This window comes from Sapajus apella, unplaced genomic scaffold (genome assembly GCF_009761245.1).
Source record: "Sapajus apella isolate SASKATOON/1434 unplaced genomic scaffold, GSC_monkey_1.0 scaffold116, whole genome shotgun sequence".
Taxonomy (NCBI): domain Eukaryota; kingdom Metazoa; phylum Chordata; class Mammalia; order Primates; family Cebidae; genus Sapajus; species Sapajus apella.
In genome coordinates this window covers 484,088-497,892 of record NW_022437056.1, presented here as the reverse complement: position 1 = coordinate 497,892, position 13,805 = coordinate 484,088, and the positions used below count along the sequence as shown (strand labels likewise).

The 13,805-nt window shown below is 48.9% G+C and overlaps 1 protein-coding gene across 3 annotated transcripts in view; it reads right to left on the bottom strand.

Annotated features, from left to right (window-relative positions):
* The window catches only part of DLGAP2 (DLG associated protein 2), a 533,037-nt gene that overhangs the window by 85,329 nt on the left and 433,903 nt on the right, over positions 1–13,805 (bottom strand). For all 3 annotated transcript variants that reach the window (XR_004263468.1, XM_032260285.1, XM_032260286.1), the window contains exons 6-7: positions 13,131–13,278; positions 6,693–6,912 (exon numbers count right to left, since the gene is read on the bottom strand). Coding sequence is in view for 2 of the 3 variants with exons in the window: in XM_032260285.1 (XP_032116176.1) it covers positions 6,693–6,912; positions 13,131–13,278 (368 nt within the window). In the remaining variant the exon portion in view is untranslated. The remainder of the gene's footprint in view (positions 1–6,692; positions 6,913–13,130; positions 13,279–13,805) is intronic.

The window sequence follows — 13,805 nt, the reverse complement described above, 5'->3', positions numbered from 1 at the left end:
TCTGTGAGTGTGTGTGTGAGGCGGCACCAGCGGGTTCTGTGTGTGTGAGTGTGAGGCGGCGCCCGACACGGGTGAGGGCCAGCGAGTTCTCTGTGCTGCTGTAGACCACAGGGTTGTGACCACTTTACAGCCGAAATTATGAGACAGACACACCTGCTTCCTGGGGTTCCTCAGTCCAGCATGGTCTCTAGGGGACCACAGGGGTCTCCGCTGTGCTGAATTTGTGCAGGGCTCATGGACGCAGGAGCCTGGGCTTACTCGGGGTGGGAGTGCCACAGGACCCCTGCTGCTCCACAGAGTGGCTGCACAATTTGGGCCTCGCGGTGGCCTTCCAGGACTCTGCCCATGGTGCCAAAACCCAAGGGCAGCCCCTGTACCCCCAGCGGTGAGCTGAGCACCGATGAACTCCCGCCCGCGGCCGTCCCATCCCTCCTGGCTCCCACCTTTCCAGTGCTCCTTCCGGAAGCTTCTCCCCACAACGCCGGTGCTGAGGGCTCGGGGCTTCTCTTTCTACTTCCTCCTGTTTGGGGGTGGCTCTGTGGCTCCGTGGTCTGCACCGCACCGCACCGCCAGCCTAGACCTCCATGCTTCTTCCTGACAATTGGGTTGGCGAGTCCGTGGGACCTTCAGCTCAACACGTCTCGACTACTCGGCGTGTCAGAGCTGGGCCCTGTTGGCTTCAGCTGCGGAGAGGATCAGCGGCTGAGAGGCGGCAGCTGGAGGGGGCGGCCGGGCTCTCCATCCAGCTCCACTGGCTCCCTCCCAAAGCCGCTCCACACCTGCGCGTGTCCCTTCTCACCTGTGCTGCTGGAGGAGCTGTCTCCTCCGTGCTCTTCTGCAGCACGGCAGGGTCACGGGTCTTCATTTTGGCATGACTCCGGCCCCTGTGTGAGTTCTCCTGCTCTGCCATAACAGAGCAATGTTGATTCTCTCCTGTCGTGGAGGCTGTGAGTTCCAGACCAAGGTGCCAGCAAAACTGCAGCCTCCTGAGGCCTCTCCTGGGCGTGCGGACGCCGTCTTCTCCCCGTGTCCTCACGGGCTTGTGCTCTGTGCACGTGTGTCGTCCTCTCCTCTTCTTATAAGGACACCGGTCAGACTGGATCTGGGCCCCCGGTGACCTCATTCTACCTCGGTCACCGCTTCGAAGGGTATGTCTGCAAATGCAGGCACATTCTCAGGTCCTGGGATTAGGGTTCAGTACCAAGTCCAGGGAACACAATTCAGCCACAGCCCCTCTCCTGCTGAGCGTCCTCCAGTGACCTCCCAATCCCTCAAGCGCAAGTCCTGCAGGTGCAGCCTGGGCGTCCCCCTGACCTCACGTCCCCCGTGTTTCCTGCCTTTCAGCCTCTCCGTCCAGGCGGGGCGCTCTGCCTGTGAATCCTGGGGCTGAGATGACCACTCAGGGCACTGTGGCTGAGGGCTGAGGTTTTCAGAACGTTTGTTATGACGTCACTATTTACCAAAACCTAGTGAGAGCTGAGGGTTGAGGTTTACGGAACATTTGCACCTCCCTCTATCCGGTTGGTCCTGCTCAGTCCTGAAGTCTCAGCCCAGCTCTTCCTGTAGGTGGACCGCGTCCGGACGCTGCACGCTGCTGCTCTGCTGGCTTGCCCCTGGGATTCCAGATCGGTCTGCACACATTTCACAGTCCCCAGCGGGCATGCCACAGCTGACGAGCAGCTGTTTCCAGACTTCAGGCCGTTGGGGCCAGACTTCAGTGCTTCTGTGTTCAGAGAGCACCTGGCGCAGCGGCTGGCACACAGCAAACACTTAATAAATGCTCACGACAGAAATGTAATTTGATCTTTTATTTAGAATCTTCAATTGGCCTATAGATGATTGTTCTTTATTCTAGTTCATTTCTTATGTTTCTAAAACAGAAAGGGATCACGTGTGACGTTTTTCATTCATGTCCTCTGCTCCTTTGTTTACTGAAATGCGGCTTTTCATCACCTTGTGGGATGTTCACGTGGTCCTGGCAGTGCAAGCTGTTGACTGTCAGAAAGTTATGATCTGAGGCTACAAGTCAGAGTGCCCCGAGCAACGACGTCCGTGCTGGAGCCTGGCCTACCTGTGGAGCCCTACAGGTCACATGCCCCGAGCAAGCCTGCCCGAGCCGGAGCCTGGCCTACCTGTGGAGCCCTACAGGTCACGTGCCCCGAGCAAGCCTGCCCGAGCCGGAGCCTGGCCTACCTGTGGAGCCCTACAGGTCACATGCCCCGAGCAAGCCTGCCCGAGCCGGAGCCTGGCCTACCTGTGGAGCCCTACAGGTCACGTGCCCCGAGCAACCATGTCCATGCCGGAGCCTGGCCTACCTGTGGAGCCCTGGTGTTTGACTGACAAACCCATGGAAAAGGCGTGTTTGGGGGAATCTTCTGGTTTTCAGATTTTGTGGCTTTTACAGAATGTCCAGCTGCTCATTCTTCCAGTAAAGAGCTAAAAGTCCTTCCCAAAGCCTTTCGCCATAGAGTGCGTCTTATTTGAACTCCGCGGGGAGGCTGGCGGCAGGGCCTCCTTGCCAGCCATCTGGGAAGGGAGGAGAGGAGGGCAAGGGGCCTGTCAGAGGCACGTGGGCCTGGAAAGGCTGGTCCCCGAGCAGCACGTCTGCTGAGACATCCTGAGCCAGACGGGCTCTCCCCACTGGGGTGCCTTGGCAGCCATCGGCCGGGCCTACCAAGTGGCATCTGTGTGGCCCGACACGCCTGCACGTGCCCTGTGGTATTTTATGATTTCAAATAATCTTTATTGGCCAAAACATTTTGTGAATAGCCCAGCTGACATCCATTTTCAGTTTCTTTTCTTTTAAATTCTCTACTTTTTCAAATTAAAGTTTTGACGTATGTTCAACATCTCGTCATGCAAACGTGCATCTCAGTTACACAGTCACTCAACAGTACCAGGCGCTGGACCAGAAGGTTGAGGCTTCCCCAGGCTCGTACACCTGAAAATATGTTCTTCCCGAAAAGGTAAAATGAAGTAAAACACTGTCTTTTATTGTAGAAGGTTAAAATTGGAAGGATTAAATACATAGTCATATTTGTTCAAACAGAGGAAGGTCAGCAAAGAAGTAAACTTTTAAAACAGCAACAAAAAAACATAGTATTGAAAAATAGTTACCCTGCCTCTAATATTCAAGGTACCGCAATATAGAGATACTTTTTCTCCTATACGTTGGCAAGTACCTATCTTGGAAATGGGATTACTATGCGCCCTTGGGAGACAGATTGCTATAGAAATATAAATAAAAAAAATGGTCTGTGGCTGTTTCCTCTGCCGTGCTATAGATTTTCCCTTTGTCTTAATGACTTCTAGAATCAGTTGTATCATATGTCGAGAAAATTTCTGACCCAGAGAAAAACCATTATAATCTAATTTTATATTATTTTCCTTCACAATATCAATAATATTCCCTCCCTGGAAAAATTGGGTGAGAGGCGTACTTGGGCAAGTAAAGCAATCCGATAAATCATTTCACAGATGAGAAAGAAGCCATGTGTGAAATGAAAGTTAGATGTTTTCAAAACCACTTCATTTAAGGAGAGGACACTAATCAATATGCAGTGTTTTCCAAAATGAGAGAAACGGGGGACGAGGGAACATTGATGCGTGTGGGAATGTTTATCCTGTTCTTGAGTTGGCCGGCGAGTAGATTAAAAGGCTCTATTCAGCTGAATCACCAGCTGCCTTTAAAGGTTGAGTGAAAAAGCAGGTGAACTCGGTAGCCCCAAACCAACAAGCATCCTCCGGGAACATCGTCCTGTCTATGTCTAAAACAGATGGTCTTTATCGAGTCTATCCTTGATGGGCATTTGCGTTGGTCAAGTCTTTGCCAAATACCTAATGTAGGTGATGAGGGGATGGATGCAGCAAACCGCCATGCATGGCATGTGTGTACTTATGTAACAATCTTGCAAGATCTGCATATGTACCCCAGAACTTAAAATTAAAAAATCCAAAAGTTAAAAAAAACAGATGGTCTAATATGTATTTTTAAATTCTCAATACATCTTTCATGCATATATTCAATATTTAATTTATTATGTGAATATTATACATTTGTATTTAAACAAGGTGAAACAATCTAATAATAACACCAACTTTTATCTTTTGAGCCTGCATAAAGTAACATGTTTAAATAAATCTTATTCTTCAAAGTACTCACTTTGGAATGTTTTCAAAAATAACTCTTTGGAATTATTTTCAGGAGCTAGTTTTAGAAAGAAGATCATAAAAGAAAGTCAATCTGTCAAAATAACCTCTCTCCCTATACGTATAAGACAGGCACACATATACACACATATACATGTATCAGTGAAGGACAGCTATTGAACGTGTTAGTATACTAATTTCCAAGTATTTACATATAAAAGTAAGAAGTATTTAAGTAGAAACAATTTGAAGTCCACTTGACTTATTGACGGGAAGCTTTGGATCAAAGCTGAGATTTAGCTATCACAAGTATCTAGACACTTGTGTCCTACACATTTTGATAGTTCTCCTCCATATTTTGTTTTCCCACACAGGGATTTTTCATTTATTTATAATCTTATTGAATAGACTATATTGTATGTCATCTAAATTTTATTTAGTAAATGAAGATTTAAATATTTAATATACAGTACTTAGGGTAAAATGCGAAACAGGAGAGGTTAATGATTAATCTGTACGTGCATTTCCTCACAGGGTACCTTGTAACCCTACAGTGCTACGTATCTCCCTTAGTGCCTTTCATTTCTTTATTCACTGGATTCTCAGACTCTCCCATAACTCGGACAGTCCCCTGCATCACTTAGAGGAAATTCTGACTCAAAACTAGGCAAAGATCCAGTAGAAACTCTGAATAGAATCTTTTTTTCTGTGTGATTTATTTGGTGTGTGCATTTTTGGAATACAAAATATACATGGTAAAAATTGCATCCATATAAATTAAAATTTTAGTCTGAGCTCAGAGCTGTTTCTTATCTCTGTAAAATCTGTTTTATTTTCATTCTCACTATAAAGACAGCCCTAAAGCAATAAAGTCGTTTTCTACGAGGTAATCATTGTTTCAAAGCAGTTCTGAAGACCGTCCAAGTGCTTAATTGTTTACTTGCTCCTACGAGACAGTAAACAAATCCTGGAGAAGAAGTGAGTAACGATCTCTTGGAGTGTTGTTTTTCAATGCAATAATTGTAAATCTCATGACTTCCCTGATTCTAATTTTTTCTGTTCACATCAGGGCAGAGCATGTGAGAACTGGCCCACGTCTCATGGTGGGGCAGGGGTGAGCAGAGAAGTCCACATCAGAGGACAACAGGAAGCTATGCCCGCCGCCCAAAGCCGCCCGGTGCCTGCGCCTCGGAGCTGTGCTGTCAGGCCTGTGGGTTTCCCTCGGGCAGGCCCTGGGCACCGCCCTCCCTCGCACACCAAGCCCTGCGAGACGCCAGACCTGCTGCCTTTCTCCCCAAGCCCATGGCTCAGCGTTGAAGCAAGCTCCGCCGCATAAAAAGCACACCGAGAACCCACAGCTTTCTTTGAAAAATAATCTTTAAGCTTGTGTGAATAAATTATCCACGGCTACAACTTCTTTTGAATACCGCAGAGGCTGAGAGTCAGCAAAGAGAACAAGCACAAGGGCTTACAGTGGGGACGGGACGGCACGCAGTTTGAATACAGTTCTTTCTCTTCCATCCACAGACACTGCGACGCAATATTCTCCACAAGGCACAGGGATGGTACTGATTGTATACAGAGGTGCGATTCTGCAATTTGTAATTCTGCAAAGTGCAATCTCCTGGAATTCCTGTTCACCTTAGCACTGAAACAAACCAAGACCTATTCATAGGTCTCACACAGTCCTGCCTGCATTTCTCTTTGCTTCTCTCCTGTTGTGTCTGCTGTTGCTGATGTGATTTATTATGAACATAACTGTGTTCTATTTCCCCACAGAGCTGTCCCTTAAATTCCTAAGATACTGCACAGCACTCCAGACCCTCTGGTATTCAGAACACCTCACTCCCTATCACTGTGTTATTTTATGGCTCCTCTCCTTGGCCGCTGTGTGCCACGGGAGAGCTTTTATTGCTTGCTGTGTTTTATGGGTTTCTCCAGGCCATGTATATTCATCGTGTTATAGAAATAATAACATATTTGGCGCTAAAATATTAGGCAGTGATATTTAGGTTGGATGGTAAATTTTCAAAGAGGTGGGTATGGTTTTCCATGAGAATGATAGGACATTGCGACGCCGAGTGTTCAGAGGTCTAAGATGGTTAGTGCATCTGTGTTAATGATGGACCTGCTCAGGGGCAGTGAGTCATGTTTGCAGATCTACTTACTGAACAAGAGACCGGCCTGACGTGGCTACGGGAAGCCTGGGAGTGACCGCCGCTCATCAAACTTGATCACCTTCCAAATGTTAGCACTTCTATTTTTTTTTTTCTAATCTATAAAACTTTCTAAAAGTTATACTTGATCATTTTCAGGAAGCTTGATAATTAGTAGATTTCACTCTAAGAAAAGGAAAGGTTATTTCTAAGAGACAAAGCACGCTTGCGAATGCAACAGTGTGACAAATGCAATCGAGGAACGTTACTTATGTCAGGAGAGCACACCGTACCTGTGGTGCCACGGGCACCCGCTCCTTCTAGGATAAAGGGAGGTGCAGCTGCAGAGTCCCTGCGGGAAGGCTGAAAGTGGCGTTCTCTTCTTACCTGCTGTTGACCTGATGGTGGAGGTGATGTCGGACGGTGTCATCATGGGGATACATTCGTCATCTTGGGAGTAGCCGGCTTGAATGGCTCGAAGGTAGCTGTGACTCCTTGTTCGGAAACATCCTGGGAGGTCTAGGGCGTCCATGGCCTGAGATTCGACTTCGCTGAAGACGGACTCGCATACGGATTCGAACTGCCCGTTGACCTCCGCCTCGCTCACCTGCAATCATCAACAGCACACGTGATGCCCGGCCCTGCAGGGTCACTACTGCCGCGTTAGAGAGAGCCAGGAGGGTGCACGCACTGCATGGCACCCCTTCACGGCCTCGTATTTCAGCAGAGCTAACTTGAAATCAGCGTGGACATTGGCTGAGCTTGGGAAATGGATCATTGGGTTATTCCTTACGAAACACTTAGGCAAACAGCCAATTCCAAGTGTTGATGAAGTTCTGGGGACCCACCGGGTGAACCTTCAAGGTATGGCTGACAGTTATTACAACGTTTAAGAGAGGCAGAACTTGTAAAAGATTAGCAAAGTAGCTGGTACAAATAAGTGTTCAGAATCGATTTCTTCCTTCTCTCTCCCCACATGCCGGTCTCACCTTTCAAGGTACTCCAGGTGCTGAGGCCGTGTCAGGGAAAGCACATGAAGTGCATACACTCCTCAGTTCTTTTTCAGAACGGGGCGCCTGCTCCTACCCATTGCCACAGCAACCAATCACAAATCTGGCTTCTGAACCCAGCTCCTTCTCACCATTACTGCAGCACACATCTGAGACCAGGTGAGAAAGAAATGGCTGTATTGGTGTTTTTGTCCACATGAAGTGTGTTGCGTTACCTAAATTCCAGCCTTTTCTTTCTTCTTCTTTAGGTTAGGGTATTAGTATACTCACTTCATGGGATAGTTCAGCAGATAAAGCACTTATTATCCAGCCTATGCTTCATTTCCAGGTATGGAGTCACCCTGGGGCCCTAAATGTTTCAACTGCATTTGAAGAAAACTCATCCTGGCTTGAGTGGTGGGGATCTCAGTGGATGTGCCCACGCTGGCGTGGCTGCCGGGTGAGTCACCACCGTGGCTTATGGTGGTTGACCAGGAGGCAATGCGTGGCCTGTGGGTCTCCTGGTGGCCATGCTGTTGCATTCCCATGAGCCAAATCTAGATATTTTGGTTTTGTTTGTTTGTTTTGAGATGGAGTCTTGCCTTGTTGCCCAGGCTGGAGTGCAGGGGCATGATCTCAGCTCACTGCTACCTCCATCTCCCAGGTTCAAGCAATTCTCCCGCCTCAGCCTCCTGAGTAGCTGCGATTACAGGAGCCCATAATTAGCCACCACGCCTGGCTAATAACCATGCCTGGCTAATTTTTGTATTTTTGGTAGAGACAGGCTTTCGCCATATTGGCCAGGCTGGTCTTGAACCCGGGCCTCAGGTAATCCACCCGCCTCGGCCTCCCGAAGTGCTGGGATTTCAAGCATGAGCCACTGCACCTGGCCCAAATGGGGAGGTTTTAAATGGAAACCCAACAAAGTAGAATATTGGACTGAAACGGTGTTGCAGAGACCAGGTGGAAGGAATGAGGATTTTCAGAATGGAAAGCTGAACACAGGCTGATTACACAGTCCTCAGAGACACAGGCCGTGGCGCAGCACGGAGGGAAACCAGGTGACTGGGACCGTGACCATTGACCCCTCTCCTCCAGTTCTCATCATAGCCTGTGGGTCTCCCCCAGGGCACATCTCACACATGTCAACATGCATGTGCAATTGGGATGCTTGTTCGTGACACCTGTGAACAAGGGCCAGCCTCTCCGGAAGCATCAGGGCTTGGGGAAGGGGCAGGAGCAGCCCCCACGGTGCAGACACAGCCTCCTTCCACCTGTGGGTCATCTCCTCATCCCACCCCTCCTGCTGCAGAGACCTTGGCTGGAAACCCGGGAATCCGCCTGGACCTCCCCCAGGTCCCAGGCATCTGTATTCACCCTTCAAGCCCACCTGCTGCTCTCGGGCCTCAGTTTCTCCTTTGTGCTTTGGCCTTCTTCTCTCCCTGTCCTCCACCCCGCCACATCCTCACAGCTGCCTATGACTGTGTATCTCTCTCTCAGTCTAGCACCATTCCACAGTTTGATGTTTTCACTAGGACAGTGTTGCAGCTGAGCACAGATTCCTCAGCACGGCCCTCTGGGGTCCGGCCACCAATCCCCACCAGACAGATTCTGCACCCCTTTCCCGAACGGGAGCCACACAAGTGGCAGAAAGTCACGCCATCCCCCAAACCACCCTCCGTCTCTTTTGCTTCTGAGGATGAACAGCTGATCCCTCTCTCTGCCATAATCTCTCCCCACTTCCATTCCCTTTGCTCTCCACAGCTGCAGACCTCAGCTGGGTGGTCACATTCTCCAGGATGGTCCCCATATGCGGCTGGGGAGATGCTGGGTTCCCACCATGCTGGACACATTCACATCAGGGACCTAGCTACAAGCTGTCAGCACTCACTCACTTATCTGACTTTGCTCAGTTTTCCTTAGAAACCAGATGCTATTTTGCTTCCTCCCTCCCTCCTCTCTCTGTTTCTCTGTGTGCCTTTCCCTCCCTCCTTCCCTCCCTCCTTCCCTCCCTTCCTTCCTTTTCCCCTCTCTCTTTCTCCCCTCACCACTCCCATTCAGATTATCTCTCTTCTTGGTTCTCCCAGGGATGTGTGAGAGCCCAAAGCACCAACAACTTCCTGAAACCCCTGGATTATGTTGGCAGATACATTTTAAAAATACACTGTTTTAACACCGGATTAGTCTTTTCCTCTAGTTGTCAGCAGAGTAAAAGGCAAGGTCAAAGAATCAGGTTCTCCGTCTCACAACCGTTGTGGTCTCCAAGTTCAGAACCGTGGATCTCTCTGGTTTTGCCCTAAGGTTACCTATGTGCTGGAAGGATGGCCCCTCTCCTCAAAAAGTCTGAGTGAGCCTAAGTCAGCACTGGCCCTGGAGAGACAGAGGGTGAGCGAAGGGCAGTGGAGCCTGAAGCCACCTGCAGGGAGACAGACCAACACTGGGCTGGAGAAAGAGTTGGCACAACACTGGCGGAATGGCCTTTTCCGGAAAGGTCTGAGGATTCCTGACACTGGACAGAGACAGACAAACTCAGGGAGGCACAACCAGGACACAGCTAGTGAGGCGGCCTCAGGAACCCAGCAAAGTGCTTGGAAACACGCAAACTGACTTGGAAATAGGACATTTTCCTGGACCATGAATTTCTTCCAATCTAAGTTTTCACTGAAGTAGAATTTTACAGAAAAGCCTTAGATTGCGTCATTCATGTCAAAGATCTATTGTAGACAGCGTGAGGTCAGATCTGTGTAAGGCCCGCGTACGCCTCAGTGGACACCCTTCTGCAAGCCCGGCCCTGCTGCCCTCGCTCCTGAAGAAGAGAACCCATTAACCTGGTGTGTGCATTTCAAAAACAGAAGCCAACATCTCAGCAGGACCTTGGCTATGCTTCCAGCTACAAAGGCTTGTCAATGAGGTTCCAGACATGAAGGGGACCCCTCCTCCCCCAAACAAATAAAGAGCGAGGAGCATCTGAAGTTGGTCCAGCAGGGAATTAAAATGATCGTTCACTCAGGCCTCCCAAAACTCTCGGGACACACAGACTTCCTGCCGAGACTCTGGAGGTGGTGGGGAGGGGCGGACACCTGAACCTCCTGGCTGAGACTCTCATGACACCCAGACCTCCCACTAGACTCTCTGGAGGTTGGGGGGACAGACACTCAGACCTCCTGGCTGAGACTCTGGGGGACACACGGACCTCCCGCCGAGACTCTGGGGGACACACGGACCTCCCGCCGAGACTCTGGGGGGACACCTGGACCTCCCGCCGAGACTCTGGGGGACACCTGGACCTCCCGCCGAGACTCTGGGGGACACCTGGACCTCCTGCTGAGACTCTTGGGGACACACGGACCTCCCGCCGAGACTCTGGGGGACACCTGGACCTCCTGCCGAGACTCTTGGGGACACGCGGACCTCCTCTCATGAGTTCATGAGCTGCAGGACGCCCAAGCAGAGCCCAGCTACTGAGCTTGCAGTCAGGAAATGGCGTAGACATAAGCATCTCTCACAAGACTTTGGTTAGATTTTAAATTCCCTTTTTGTGCTTGAGAAACAAATTGAGTGTTAAAGAAAAAGGGCAAACTTTTAACAGTAAACTGAACAAACTTTGGTTTGTCATCAAATTCACGTCTCTCCCGAGTCCGACGTGTTAGTGATTCCACACGTCCCACCCTGGTCCACGGCAACTGCCCCCTCCTTCCTGAATTGTTGGGTTTCGTGGCCTAGGGCTGGACAATCGTGGAAGTGTGTTTCTGGGTGTGATATAGTCCCACCTACCACCAGCGTTCTAGGATTATTTTAAATAACAGTATATATTTTTAAATAATTCAATACTGAGTTCAAGTTAAAGTCATGCCACAGAACTCTGCAATGGGAATGACTTAGAATTCTAAATTTCCAAGTCGTTAAATAAACTCCCAACCCCCAACCTGTCTGCTTAACCATTGTTTCCAATGATGAATCCTTTCAGACAGAAAAAGATGCGAGAAAATGTTATTTTTACTGACTTATTTTTGTAGACACCGTCTTGGGTTCATTGAAAGCAGGAGCACGAGAGAACTAGTGTATTTAGCTTACATTGACCCACAAAATGACAGCCACGGAAAGCCTCTTACGGTTTCATAAGAGCATTTAAAGAGGCGTGAAATCCATTTAACTGAAACTTGTTTGTGGAAAGCACTAGAGATGCATGTCCCTATCTCTGAAGAGATAACTTTGCACTTCTGTTCAAACCTTTTGCTGGGTTATACCTGCTTAAAAGCTGTATTTTGGTAAACTAGGTTACATCGACTGTAAGGGAAGGTGAAAGGTGATAGCTTTAAAATACGGAAGTCTGCTGTACCCTCATCCCTGCGTCGGGAAAAGTCGTTACGACGTGTCACTGACTTTCTGTTACTCTGTTTAGTTACTTAGTGTCTCCCAGAATCACCTTGGACTTTATGCTGAAATAGAATGTTTCCTCAGTTATTAAATAATTATAATTATCTAGTTGCTGAGGATCAGTTGTTATTGTTTGTGGGGGTCTGGCTGGGCGCAGGGGCTGGATGACTACCATTCCTGTTTGCCCAGGACTGGAGTGCAGGGCCAGGGATGGCCTTGCCTTGTCAATAGGGAAAAGTCAGTGCAGATCCTGCTGAAGATGAGAACTTAACCCCACTTCTGGAAGAAAGGTAGTAACTGAGTAGATAAAAGAGGTGGAATCCTTCTTGAGGTGTGGAATAGGGAAAACCTTAATAGTTCAGTGGAAAAAGTTCAGAGTACAACTTTCTGATGAGAAAAGAAAACTGCAAAATGAATAGACTATCTCATAAGGCATGTAAAGTCTGCGGCAGAAGAAAGACGGGCTCACGAATCCCGGGCGTGCTACCCAGAGCTCACAGCATGGTCCCTCTGCAGCTAGGGGGCCTGCCCAGAGTCACACACGGCTACTTACTGTTATCACGGTGATAATAAGGGCTATCATTTTTGAGTGCTCAGTATATTCTGCACTCTTTACCTAATAACATCCAAAATTCCCTGCGCAATTACTTTGTCACTAACTGCATCGCAGGAGGGCGTGGAAATCGCGGGCTCTTAAACCCTACTCCACACCAAGTCAGAGAAAACGTTAGGTGTACAAACTCAAGGTCAGCTCAAGTACTGTTTTCAAAGGCATTTAAATTAGTAAGCAATGTGTTTAATTAAAATTATAAAATACCCATTCTTCTTTGCTGTATAATATAGGATGATTAGAATCAATGACACCTGCCCATTTTGTCACTGTGTGTTCTCAGCCCTGTCCACCATGAGTGGGGGAGCAGGGGGCCTCCCTTTCACAGCCCCCATGTCTCAGGGACCTGATTTTCACACCACCCCTCCCGTGGTGCCCAGGGACCCTTCTCATGGCCGTTGTGTCTGTCCTGAAATAAGTCCTGTCCTGGAGTGAGCCCGACCGGCAGGTCTCTGTGAGTGACACCAGGCAGTCCCCTTACAGGACATTCTGAGGCGCAATTCGGGGGACGTAGCTGAAAGCCACACTGCCAGAGCCTTTCCCTGGCCCCTTTTTAGTGTAAAAATATCCTGGGAGAAGGAAGAAAGCCACCAGCCTTTCTGTCACTGCTTCCTCAGAAAAAAATCAACAATGCGAAAAGGATATAGAATGACAAGTGTCGAAAAGAGTAAGTTCACGCGTGCTTAATCAGCCAGAGCTGATTCCAGGTGGAACCCCCTGCGCCGTGGTCTCGCACGCGCGCTGCCGACCGGGCAGGCAGTGCCGTCACCGCCTGTGCAGCCAGGGCCTCGCGAGGCCAGCTGGCCGGGGAGACTGGACCCCAGGGAGAAAGGGCGAAGGGACCCCGACCTGGCTCACGCAGCTGGCCTGGCTCAGCGTGCTGACGGCCCTCATGTAGCTCTGGTTCCGGGAGCGGAATTTCGGGGAGTTGTAGCTCGCGGCGGGGTCCAGGCTGTGGCCGACAGGCACGTCGCTTGCAGCTTGCAGGTAGCTCTGGCTACAGGAAAGAAGAAAGGAGAAAAGGCATTCTGTGAGCACCCAGAGGCGGGAGCATCCCAGGGATGGGAACGACCGTTCACCCACACTGAGAGGCTGTTGTCACACTTCCAGCTCAATGTCTGTGTCTTTTGATGGATAACTTTGCCTTATGCAAATATTCTGAGATTCACATTTACGAATGTGAATTTCATCAAAAGTAATAGGGGAGGCTATTTACAAAATTGCCTTTGAAACCTGAGATTTTATGGCCAGGTAGTGAAATTAGGATCATTCCATATTAAAAAATAAAGAGTGCTGGAAGCTCTAGTAACTCATACAGCACAATAGCAAGCTCAGCTCCTGAACTGAAGCCAGAAGACTGAGAGCCTCATAAAAATTATTAGCTCTCTGGCAACTTTACATATTTTTAAAAAATAACAGAGAAAAATACAAGGCTCACTTTCAGTTTTATCTTATGCAAAGTTGTCCAGGTTATGCAATATCAGCAAAGATAATAGGAGGAAGCTGAGTGAAATCCATTTTATT